Genomic DNA, 13369 nt, shown 5'->3' with positions numbered 1-13369 from the left:
GTAAGACCAATTTGATACAGTTGAAGTTAAGGAAAGGAATTAGAAGGATAGCACTAATTCTTGACTAGCCAACCATCAAACCACATTTATTTATTAAACAACAATTTTGTAGCCCCCTGTGTTGTCAGGCTCTACCAGAATTTGGGATGTTTTTGAAGAAGAGTAAAAATATAGCACCAGCCCTCAGGAAGAGTTACATGTAAACCAAGAGTTAAAATACAGTGTGATAAAGTAGTACCTCATGAACACTGTGGGGACAAAGAGGAAGAGGAAGGGCCTTTGCCTGGGAAGTCAGAGGGTTGCCTCAGAGGAGATGAGATATTTGAGTGACCCCTTGTAGGTAGAACAGAACTGTATCAGAGTTTAGGAAAAGAGCATTTCTGAAAATAGTTTGTGCAAGGGTGTAGATCCTTGAGTGTATACTGTTAGAATGCTGGACTACAGGGCTGGGAATGTGAGGCCATGTCAGAAGGTAAGGCTGGCTATGAAGGACTAATTGGAAGGTGCCAGTGCTGTGCTAAGGAATGTGGATTTCATCTTGTTGTTGGGGCAGCTAAGGGACGTAACTTGGTTAGCTGTATATTTTAGATCCATGCAGCGCTTCACAGACCCCCTCCAGAGAAGCTGGACCAATACAGTTATTGCTAAAATAGATCAATGGCGAAGGCGTTAAAGGAGATGGACAATACATAGATTTTTCCCCATTAACTTTATTTCAATATAACATCCCCAAACTTATGGGGCTTCTTGCCACTGTGTGTGTATGGTGTGTGTGTGTGTGTGTGTGTGTGTGTGTGTGTGTGTGTGTAACTAGTATAAAATGGTTATCTGATTTAACATAAAATTTTGAAAATTAGTCCATTGTTGTTGTTTTCCTTTTCACCTCTTTTTTTGGGTAGTATCATAGAAAAATATACAACTTTTTTTTTCTGGGTTATCCAATGGCTTTTTATAATAACAGAGAGGAAAGAAAATCTTAATTTTGATCTATCCTTAATGCATTTTACTCATAATTTCTCCAGTGCCTCTTAGTATAGTTTGTAACATAACAGAATAGGAAATAATGCAATAACAAGAGTATCCAACTCATTCCCCGCCTTAACTAGTTAGAAAGACTTCTTTTTTGAAAGAGGCTTCAGTAAAGGAATCCTATCTAATAAAAGACAAATAGGGTAATTAACCATACCTCCGATACGCTTCCCATTGGCTAATCAAGGTGATATGCAAATTAACTGCCAACCAAGATGGCGGCTGGCAGCCACGCAGCTGAAGCGAACATGAGGCTTGCTTGCTTCAGTGATGGAGGAAGCCAAGCTTCCCCGCCTGCCGTGGCCCAGCTCTGAGATCCGGAAGCAACAATGTTTCAATTATAGAAGCTAAACAAACCCCAGATACCTGCTTTCAGCCAGCCGGGGCCTCAGAGCTTAGAGCACCAGTGATGGCAACAGAGTTTCAATTATAGAAGCTAAACAAATCCAGATACATGCTTTCAGCCGGCAACGGCCTCAGAGCTGGAGCTGCAACATTGTTTCAATTATAGAAGCCAAACAAACCCCAGATACCTGCTTTCAGCAGCCGAGGCCTCAAGCTGGAGCCGGGCCTCAGAGCTGGAGCCGGCTCTCAGCTCCAGTGACAGCCATAGAAGGTAGATAAATCCCAGAATAAAAAAAAAAGAAAAAAAGGAGAGGTTGGGAGCTTCAGTCTCCCACCAGCCTGAAAACGGCCCTCAGCCCCTCACTCAGACTGGCCAGGCACCCCAGTGGGGACCCCCACCCTGAAGGGGGTGCGACCAGATGCAAACAGCCATCATCCCCCCATCCAGGCTGGCCAGGCACCCAAGCGGGACCCCCACCCTGATCCGGGACACCCTTCAGGGTAAAACAGCCGGCCCCAACTGTGCACCAGGCCTCTATCCTATATACTAAAAGGGTAATATGCAAACTGACTCTAACAGCAGAAAGACTGGGAATGACTGGTCACTATGACACACACTGACCACCAGGGGGCAGACGCTTAATGCAGGAGCTTCCCTCTGGTGGTCAGGGCGCTCTCACATAGGGAGCTCTACTCAGCCACAAGCCAGGCTGACGGCTGCTAGTACAGCAGTGGTGGTGGGAGCCTTTCCTGCCTCCTCAGCAGTGCTCAGGATGTCCGACTGCTGTTTAGGCCTGCTCCCCGCTGGCAAGTGGACATCCCCCGAGGGCTGCTGGGCTACCAGAGGGATGTCTGATTGCCATCTTAGGCCCAATCCCCCGGGGAGCAGGCCTAAGCCAGCAAGTGGTCATCCCCCGAGGAGTCCCAGACTGCAAGAGGGCACAGGCTGGGCTGAGGTACCCTCCCCCCCCCACCCTGAGTGCACAAATTTTTGTGCACCGGGCCTCTAGTAAACTAAATAATAAGCTCACAGTGACTTTTACATTGTAATATTAGCAGTTTACTTACAGGTCTTTGCCTTACTCCCTGAATCTTTGGAATGAATTAAGGAAGTCAAGTGAGAAATACATATATATTTTTCAGAATTTAATATTCATAGACTTTTACTTATAAATTTGAGAACCATTTTTCTAGTGTCATTGTGGAAGATGAGATGTAGACGTGGATGCCAAGAAGGAATATTTTTGCTTACCAAAAGATTGGAAACATCCTAAGTGTTCATCACTGGGGATTGGCTCAGTGACATACTTCCCAGTAAGGGAATACCATGTGGCAGTTAAAGGGATTGAAGCAGCTTGGCAGGCCTTGGAATAGAAAGTTCTTTTAGGGTGTAGCAACAGTGTGTTACAGTAAACTATCATTTATGTTTCAAAAAAAAGGCATATACAAGATCTCTCTACACATGAAGATAGATAATTATGCACATAGGCTGTCTCTGAAAGGGATACAGCTGGGGTAGGTATGGAGGGGAAATGCATTCTCATTGTATTTTCTCTTGGATATTTTGAATGCGTCCTCTGTACATATATAAATAAAAAAGATGAATGATTTTTAAGAGGTTCTTTTAGTGGCTGCCATTAGAAATATTTCAAGTAAAGTCTTAGAAGAGGGATGAGTTTCAGCCATCCCAGGAGGTAATTTGGCAGGGCTGGGTGACAGGTGGGACACACAGGAGATGGGGCAGGAGGGAGGAGCCACGGGTGACGCTCCAGTTCCTAGCTTGGGAAAAGAAGCAACTTGGGATGATGGCGTTAACCAGTTTAGGCAAAGCAGGAGACAGATACTGAGATCACTTTTATTAGAAGTGTCTGTAAGTTGTCCAGCTCTGGGTAGTCAGCTGTAATTTAGAAATAAGAAGCTGGCTCTAAAGAGATGAGTTGGGGCAGAAACTAAAGTTTGGAAATCTTGGGTGCCCGAGTAGAGTAAGGTTCACAGGGCCGGGATTGAGTCCAGAGTCACTGAGCCTTGTTAACCTAGCACCTTAATTCACGTTTAGATTCTCTTCCTCACCAAAATGTCCACCTCATCAACAAGAAAAAATAATTTCCCCACTCTCTGTGCAACTTCATTTCCTCTGTTCTTCAGAGCAGTTAAAATAAACTGAAGATCAGTATGAGGAAAACTTCTAGTATGTACTGTGAAACATTTTTATTTGGGCGTTTTAAAATGAACCCTCGGGGTAAGAACACACAGCATCATAGTGTTTAAAGAGGCCGTGTGTCTGGGCCGCTGTGCAGATACAGGATGGAGCCCACACCCAGAACGTGGCTTGGATGTCAAGACTGATGACACCACACACACACCAAGCGAGCGTGAGGTTTATTACCACAGACCGAGGCTTTCTGCTGAGAGCACGGTGGCTTCTCAAACTGGTCAGAAAATGACTTGCGGGAAAGGGAAAGGAGACTGTTTGGGGGTGGGGTTATGGTGGTTAGGGAGTAGGTCCAGGTGAGGGGTGCTGCACATGGTGTGAACTTCCTACCAGCTCCAAGGAGGGAGTACCCAGGCTTTCTCATCGGCTTGCCCAGATATGGTGGTGGAGGGGGAGGTGGTGGAGGAGAGGAGGGGATGGTGTGAAGCTTAAAAGCTATCAGCAGTCAAACATCACACAGTGGAGTCCAACTTTTTATTACCACAAGGGTCACCATTGAATAATGCAAAATGACATCCCATTTGTACCTGATACAGTGCTTTGTAGAGAGTTGCAGGAGTCCAAGAGTGTGCTGTTCCTGTTTGTTGTCTGTGTAGGGGAAGGGCCGTGGCACCCTGCTGACCTCGCGTGCATCCATTATGGGAAACGGCTTGAACTGCCATTTATCAGAGTCTTGGCGGTATAACTTGTGCTCCTACCCACAGCTGTAGCTACCCACAGCTATCCACAGCTTGGAGAATGGGAGCCCTAAGGAGCTGCTAAGAGGTCATCTCCCACTCATGTCTCCGTCTCTCCTGGGCGGTTCACATGGGACAGTCTCTCCTCACCTCCAGGGTTCTGATGAGATGTGGAGCTTTCTGCCCAGGCCCCTAGAGCTGCAGAACGTAAAGCTGGCTCCCCAGCAGCAGGGGCCCCCACAGCTTGTGTTGCAGGCATCTGACCCCTTTTGTGTTGTCTTTTTTGGTGTGTGGCAAAGGATCACTGGGAACTGGCACCTTTGGCTTATTCTTCTGTCTTTGTCACTAACACACTATCCAAATCTTTACTGTCAACTCTTTACCTTGGGCTTTGCTTTCTCTTAAATGTGTGAACGTGGCAATCTGTACTGTAACTTGGGCAGAACTCAATTTCTTCATCTCTTTAGATTTCTCATATTTCAAGGCAGATCTTTGATATTCTACTGCAATGGATATTTTATTTTCTTCAATTTCACAATTTGTGGACTCTTTAGCTTTAGCTTTTTCCTTTGTAGGTTTGCCATAATGATTTCAAAATACCTTATTTTTTAAAATAGGCTTTATTTTTTTAGAGTAATTTTAGGTTCACAGCAAAACTGAGTAGACGGTACAGAGATTTCCCCACCTCTACCCCATGCATATCCTCTCCTGTTATCAAATCACCCACCAGAATGGTACATTTTTCAGGAACGAATGGATGTTAGTTGAAGAGTTCTTCTCAGTCAGGAGGATTGGGGGAAAAGCACAAATTTTTAAATTGGGAGTTAACCAGGTACACAGTGTTAACAGTAATCTGGTGATGGGATTTTGACTAATTTTTATTTTCTCATTAGCGCACAAAACTGCAAGTCTTTGTAATCCATGTATGTATTATCATTTTTTCTAATTATAAAAGGATTCTACAAAGAAAAGTATACTGAAAATCTTAAGGAGCTTTAGACATAGCACTTTTGAAGCTTAAATTGATCCTAGGAATAATTTATAAGTCTCATATTTTATAACCAATTGGAGAATTTGTTTACCCAGCTCACAGAGCTAATTGGGGGCACGGCTAGGGCTGGAATGCTCCCCACTGAACTCCCGTGTAAAAACTCTCCAGTATCCAGTAGATACCAGGCCCCATAGCAAAAGGAGTTTGCATCAACTGGGCAGAGCCTGTGCAGCTCTATTTATTTTTTTATTCCCCACCCTAGGATATGTTTTTATTGACTATAGAGAGAGAAGAGAGAGAGAGACATTGATGTAAGAGAGAGAAACATTGATCAGTTGCCTCCCATACGTACCTCAACCAGGGATTGAACCCACAACCTGTTGGTGTATGAGACGACACTCCAACCAGCTGAGACATCTGATAGCGCACAGCTCTGTTTTTATCAAGCTCCTCAGGTGAACAGGCTGCACAACAGAGCTCAGGCGTTGTATTGCACTGCACTGCCTTTCAGATTGAGCCTCGCCAACCATCAAATGCACTAAATGTTAATTGGATAGCTGGATCCACTCTTTACTCATGAAAAATGACAGTAGTTTGTGGGCCAAAATTAGGCCTGATTTTGTATTTGAGAGTTGTAACTGTATTGTTTTTTAGGGTGTCTGATTGATACATACCACAGTACTTTTCCATAAAAATCTTATTGAGTAATCCTTCTCCTCCTCCTATATAATAAAACCCTAATATGCAAATCGACCGAACAGTGGAACGACCAGTCTCTATGACACGCACTGACCACCAGGGGGCAGACGCTCAATGCAGGAGCTGCCCCTGGTGGTCAGTGCGCTCCGACAGGAGGAGTGCCACTCAGCCAGAAGCCGGGCTCAAGGCTGGTAAGTGCAGCAGTGGTGGCGGGAGCCTCTCCTGCCTCTACGGCAGCCCTAAGGACCCCTCGGTGGACATCCCCCGAGGGGTCATGGACTGCGAGAGGGCACAGGCCGGGCTGAGGGACCCTTCCGCGCCCCCCCCCCCCCCCCCCCCCCCCAGCGCAGGAATGTCGTGCATCGGGCCTCTAGTCCTATATAATAAAACCCTAATATGCAAATCGACCGAATGGCAGAATGACTGGTCGCTATGATGCACACTGACCACCAGGGGGCAACTGTGTTGAGCACCTGCCCCTTGGTGGTCAGTGCTCTCCCACAGAGGGAGCACGGCTCAGCCAGAAGCCAGGCTCACAGCTGGTGAGCACAGTGGCAGTGGTGGGAGCCTCTCCCGCCTCCGCTGCAGGCGGGTGGTAAGGAGTGAGGGATCCCAGACTGCAAGAGGGATGTCTGTGTCTGCCTGCCCGAGCAGTCCCAGACTGCGAGAGGGCACAGGCCTGGCTGAGGAACACACACACACACACAGTGCACGATTTTCGTGCACCCAGCCTCTAGTATTAAGATATTTTTGATGAGGAAATGCTGGATAGCTCTAAGCCAGCACTTTAGCTTAATATTTCATTTGTATGCCATAGACATTCTTATTCAGCATTTTTTTAATGAGGAGAAAAGGAATAGTCTCTTCTCTTTTTTATTTTAATTTTTTGCCTTCCCTTTCATGTCTCTATTTACAAATCCTAGTTTCTTTTCATAATTAGCCAATCAGCATTAATAACCATTTAGTACTCAGAAATGTCTTAATTAGTCCACCTTTTCCAAGAATTATCAGAGAGTGAATAGCTAACATTCATCGTGTGGGGCTCTGGACTAAACGTTTTATATGGATTGATTTAATTCTCACAGGAACCTTAGGAAATAGATCAGTGTTTTTCAAACTTTTTTTTGTCTGTAACACATGCAAATGCATTTCACATCATTATCCAGTAACAAACATCTTTATAAACAACAAACAAAAGTTTCATCAATTAATATTAACACTGCACTATACTGTTTTTAAATGTTGGTTTCAATCCACTAAATAATTCACAACACACTAGCACAGTGGTTGGCAAACTCATTAGTCAACAGAGCCAAATATCAACAGTACAACAATTGAAATTTCTTTTGAGAGCCGAATTTTTTAAACTTAAACTATATAGGTAGGTACATTGTTATTAACTTAATTAGGGTACTCCTAAAGCTTAGGAAGACACACACTCAAGGGGCCAAAGAGCCGCATGTGGCTTGTGAGCCACAGTTTGCCGACCACAGCACTAGCAGATTGCAGCTTTTATGGAAAATACTGAGATGTGATACTATATTGTCTCCATTTTACAGATGAGAAAGCTGAGAGGTTAAGTAACCTACCCACATGTCACAGCTGCTGAGTGGCAGAGCTGGGATTTGAACTAGGAGCTTGGTATCTTACAGTTTACTGAACTGAATTATATAGCAATACAATTTCCAGAATAAATTGTATTGCTCTGTATATCACCACAGTCTTGCTTCTGTGCTGGGATAAAAATGTTTGTAATACAAGTACTACCCCTCAACTGTCCTCCACCTGCCAACAGAAGTATATTTGCTCAGCGGAAGACAGGGGACCCTGAAGATTTGGGAGTAGGGAACGAGGACCTTTTGGATTTTATAGGAGACTTTGAGAACTTGGGAGGTGGGGCAGAAATTTCTAATTGGATTTTTTTATTAAGTAATTTTGTGTGGCTTTGAGGAAAAAACTCTCTTTTATCTCCTTTCAAAATTCTCAGTAAAATTACTAACTCACTGATATTTGAAATGTGGATTTGATTTTGGAGATTTATGTCCAGGCTTAAATCAAGGCTGAAGCCAGATTGGAACAGAGGCCACCTGATGGGGCCAGCCACATCTGGGTAACACTTTAATGCAGAAGTGCTGTATATGTAGTAAACATTTATTCAGTGTCTGCTGTATTCAGGGCACTGTCCTGGGTACAAGGCACACAAAGCATCTCATAGGCCTCTGCTGTGGGCAAAGCATCTACATTTTATAGCCTGGAAAGCTCATTGATATTCTAGACTTGAAGCTTCATGCAGGCCGATACGTGTATGTCTTGTCCACCACTGTATCCTGCACAACATCTGGCACATGATAGACACTCAGCATTAGCTTACTGAACATTGACTAATAGCCAGGTAACTCTTGTAGTATTTAAAAACTGAGGTCAGAGACCCAGATTATTTCCATCTGCCTGTAAAGCATACATAAAAATATAATAGTCATTTGGAGAAACTGCCTTGTCAAGTGATATCAGTGAGCATAGTGCACTATGATTACTGAAGTCAGTTTCCTTTGCCCTGTGATTTGCTTCTGAAAATGTTGTCTAGCCATCTGTAACACCCCCATTTCCTTTTCCACTGGACTGAGTAACATTTCAGTATGTAATTCCTTAGCCCTAGGGAAGTAAAAGGGGAAAGTCCATCTCCTTCCATTCTTCCAAACCATTAGACATCCTCTGAGCCACTGTGATTTGAAAGAAACCCTGTGCCTACCTGAGATGGACCAGTCCCTCCCTGACTGTTAGAAAAGTGTGGGCCAGCATGCCATCTCATAACTTACTGCAAGCCCAAGTGCAGGCATCTAGTGTTATGTATCAGGAGGAAGCAGAGAGAGGCTCGGAGGCAAATAGGTAATCCAAGCAGAAAATGGATTTAACCCTTTTCGGTCCAACGTGGAGGCTGACTCAACAGACCAGGTGCTAGGAGCAGGTCCAACGTCGAGGCTGAGGTTGACACCGCAAACCAGTTCAACATTCAATCCCGTCAGTTAATTTGGGTCAGACTGTTTGAATTTAAAAAATAAAATTGGACTGCAAAGGGTTAAGATTAGAGACTGGAGGTGGGGCGGGGGGAAAGGCGGGGTAAATATTGTGTATTTGGTGATGGGCAGCAGGAGAGAAGATATTACGCGGAGCAAATACTCATTTGCCTATATTTCATCTAGATTTACTTACGCCTGTGTAAGTAAACATTGTGCAAATATTTCATTGGTTACCAGGTGGCAATATAATCAGTTATGTTATATGTGGACCATTTTATGAGCAATATGCACTCTACACTCTAATTGAATGAGTAATAATTACTTTGCATTCATAATATGGGGCCAGGTAATTGATGCACTTGCTAGGTTTGTAATCCCTGTTTCTCTTCATTTGTTTTCCCTTTTAAAGGATGTTTCCTTTGCTGTACATAAGTCTTAATAAGGGAGAAGTTATGTCTCCCCCTCCTGGCTATGACTGGTAGAACCTAAAAATTTAGGTTATTTGCATGTCTTTTTTTATTTAGCTACACAGTATTCATTTACCACAACTTTCAACTTTTAACTTTCCTCCCTACAGCCTCCCTAAGCAGCCTCTTGATTACACCGTTCCCATCTCCAAGCTCCTCTACGTCCTCTTCTAGCAGCTACCAGCGCCGCTGGCTTCGAAGTCAGACAACAAGTTTGGAAAATGGCATCATTCCAAGGAGGTGAGCTGCAAGTTTCCTCTTGTTGAGAAGGGGACTGGTGCAGGAAGCTTGGTGGGGCTGGAAGGACACTGAGCTCACCTATTGTCAAGGGAACAAGAGAGCTAACACTTTCTGATGAGCCTCAGTTTAGCCTGAGAGTTTACAAGTTAAAAGTTTTCTGGAAAGAACAAATAAAAAGAACAATAAAAATCTCCTGGTTTGGAATACACTGGGAATTGTCCAGATGGTTGTGTCGTGTATAAACTATGTATGGTGTTCATTTAAAATGAGTATGCTCTATGTTTTCATTGGCTTCCTTCCAAATGTAGCTCTTGTACATTAGGAGGGTGGAATAAATCTCTTCCTTGGGTTATGGTGACTCCAGTGTGAAAATATATGAACTCAAAGATTGGGACATACTCTCTCTGTAAAACTTAAATTCTTAAACTAAACAGTCATGAATCAGATTATGAATAGAGGTGGCATCAAGATATTTTCTGCCTTCACTTCAGTGGATTTTTATTATTTTTTAATTACCAGTTGACATTCAGTATTATTTTACATTAATTTTATGTGTGCAGCATAGTGATTAGACATTTGTATAATTTACGAAGTGATCCCCCTGATAATTCTAGTACCCACCTGGCATGCTTTTAGATCTGAAGTTTAGTTATATTCAAAATACATCTTTTTGGCTTATGATGATGTTACGTCAATAGCTTCCAACCTCTTCTTTCTACAACCCAGTAACTCAAAAGGGAATCAAGATAGGTTGTACCTATGAAAACTCACATGTAAATTGGCTGATAGTAAATTGACTAGTACTCACCATGTGTAGGGAATCTGTGAAAGTAAAAGATGATTCAGGTGCTTGCCTGCATTTGGGTAGTCTGAAGATATATACCACAAATCCTATATAAGAAAAGAGAAACATGCAAATTAACCGTCCCTTCGCTACGCTCACCAGCCAATCCAAGTGAGTATGCAAATTAACCTGACAAAGATGGCGGTTAATTTGCATATGCAGGTGTCAAGCGCCCCAGGAGGAGATGGTGGCTGCGAGCTCCCGGGAACTTTGCAGGCCCCAGGAGGCGAGGCTGTAGCCATGCCCGCGGGCTCCCAGGACCTTGCTGGCAGAGAGCAGAGCAGGAGAGCGGGAGGTTTGGAGGACTTGGCAGAGCAAGAAGCCGCTGGACATAAAGCAGAGCGAGAGAGAGGGCGGTTTCGAGGGCGTGGCTCCCTCTGTCACCCCAGCTTCCTCATCACAGCTGTGGAAACTGCAGGGAGGAGAAAGTCCCACCCCCATAGAATCAGCCTTTGGTCAGACAGCTCTCAGCAGCCTGACAGCCAGGACTCTCATTCACCTGCATCTCAGACCGTGACAGTAGAGAGGTGGGACTATGTCTAAAGAATAACTGTTGATACAACATAGCTCTGCAGCCGAAAGATGCCGGCGTTATCGACAGAAAATGTCTGCAGAGCAACGTGTGTCTGATCTTGAAAGAAGGCGGCGCCTGCGACAGGATGTATCTGAACACCAGCTACTGGAAAAACATCATTCTGATGCTGAAAAACACCTGAGTTATCGACAGAAAATGTCTAAAGACCAACATGACTTTGAAGTTGAAAGAAAGCGGTGGTGACGACAGAATATGTCTAGAGAACAGTCATCAACAAGTACTACCAATACTGGCAGGAACTGCCTTCTCAGCAAAAATGTAGTACATGAGGATGCAGTCCTTGAACAGTTGTGGTGGAATGACTGTTCGATGTGAATTTGGCCTATTGCTAAATTTCTTTGATGAAAAACCATCAATGGGAAATTTATTCGATGTTGTAGCAAAGGGAAAGTCTGTCCAAATGATATACATTTTCCAGATTACCCAGCATATTTAAAAAGATTAACGACAAACGAAGATTCTGACAGTAAAAATTTCATGGAAAATATTCGTTCCATAAATAGTTCTTTTGCTTTTGCTTCCATGGGTGCAAATATTGCATCACCATCAGGATATGGGCCATACTATTTTAGAATACACGGACAAGTTTATCACCATACTGGAACTTTACATCCTTCGGATGGTGTTTCTTGGAAGTTTGCTCAATTCTATATTTTGGATACAGCCGAAGCTATAAGTAAAAGATTAGCAATGCCAGAAAACCAGGGCTGCTCAGAAAGACTCATGATCAACATCAACAACCTCATGCATGAAATAAATGAATTAACAAAATCGTACAAGATGCTACATGAGGTAGAAAAGGAAGCCCAATCTGAAGCAGGAGCAAAAGGTATTGTTCCCACAGAAGTAACAATGGCAATTAAATATAACAGTGACCCAGGTAGATATAATTTTCCCCGTGTAACCGAGGTTGCTGTCATATTCAGAAACGAAGATGGAGAACCTCCTTTTGAAAGGGACTTGCTCATTCATTGTAAACCAGATCCCAATAACCCAAATGCCGCTAAAAGTCCTTCAAAATTCCTCAAAAACTCTAATTTGAATTGAGACCTGGCATTGGGAACTGAGGAATCTCTAGTAAACTTACACCTAAAATAGATATATTGGGCTCAAAAAATGAAAATATAGGAGCCCTTGTAAAAAAGTGCTATTAAAGAGTATACTAAAATGTAGTTTCCCCTTTAAAAATATTTTACTTTCAAAACGTAATAGGAATAATAGTGACACATGAACAAAACAAATTTATGAATTGTAAAAGGTAATACTTTGGTGTTATAATTTTATGTAATAGAAAAAATAGTAGTTGCCCTAGCCAGTTTGGCTCAGTGGATAGAGTGTCAGCCTGCAGACTGAAGGGTTCTAGGTTCAGTTCCGGTCAAGGGCACGTACCTTGGTTGCAGCTTCATCCCTGGGCGAGTGCAGGAGGCAGCCAATCAATGTGTCTCTCTCTGTCTCTTCCCCTCCCTTCCACTCTCTCTAGAAATCAATGGAAAAATATTCTTCGGTGAGGATTAACAAAAGAAAATTTGATAACTTCATTCATCATAAGATTTTTCTGGCTCACATTTCTGAAAGTTCATTTGTATAGGTTATCAATTGATTTATACATCAATCAATATAATTTAAAGCAGCCTTAGTAACTCCTGGCAAATGCAAGATGGCACATATTTTTGATAATTTTTTATTTTGAGAAAGATCTTTCTGTTGATGCAACTAATACTGGAACTTTATAGTTATGACAACATTGAGATACATTTCTAATAAAATTTCAAAGCATAAATTTTAGTATATCTAGATCAGATTATTCTTGTGGAACAGTTTTTCTAAAAAGATTTAATTCTTCACTCAAATCCATTTGTGTAAGTCTGAATTTAATTTTAAATGTAAATTTATACAAGATTATTTTAATGTTTCCTCTGACATTTTCTGTAACTTATGGAGGTGTGTGTATGTATATATATATATATGTGTATATATATATATATATATATATATATATATATACATACACACATATACATATATATATATATATGTTTTCATTGATTTTTTTAAGAGAAAGGAAGGGAAAGGAGAGGGGTGGGAGAGAGAGAGAGAGGGAGAAAAACATCAATATGAGAAACATCAATTGGTTGCCTCCTGCACGCCCCCTACTGGGCATTGAACCCAAAACCCCGGGCATGTGCCATGACCAGGAATCTAACCAGCAACCTTTTGGTGCATGGGATGATGCTCAACCAACGGAGCCACACC

General features: G+C 42.8%; 1 protein-coding gene across 4 annotated transcripts in view; it reads left to right on the top strand.

Annotated features, from left to right (window-relative positions):
* The window catches only part of FNIP2 (folliculin interacting protein 2), a 130100-nt gene that overhangs the window by 76516 nt on the left and 40215 nt on the right, over positions 1 to 13369 (top strand). For all 4 annotated transcript variants that reach the window (XM_070415396.1, XM_070415398.1, XM_070415397.1 and 1 more), the window contains one exon: positions 9548 to 9677. In XM_070415396.1, the coding sequence (XP_070271497.1) occupies positions 9548 to 9677 (130 nt within the window). The remainder of the gene's footprint in view (positions 1 to 9547; positions 9678 to 13369) is intronic.

Source organism: Myotis yumanensis, unplaced genomic scaffold (genome assembly GCF_028538775.1).
Source record: "Myotis yumanensis isolate MYYU_CA2020_CCGP unplaced genomic scaffold, mMyoYum1.0.hap1 SCAF_5, whole genome shotgun sequence".
Classification (NCBI taxonomy): Eukaryota; Metazoa; Chordata; class Mammalia; order Chiroptera; family Vespertilionidae; genus Myotis; species Myotis yumanensis.
The sequence above is the reverse complement of the archived record's forward strand: the minus strand, read 5'-3'. Positions and strand labels throughout refer to the sequence as shown.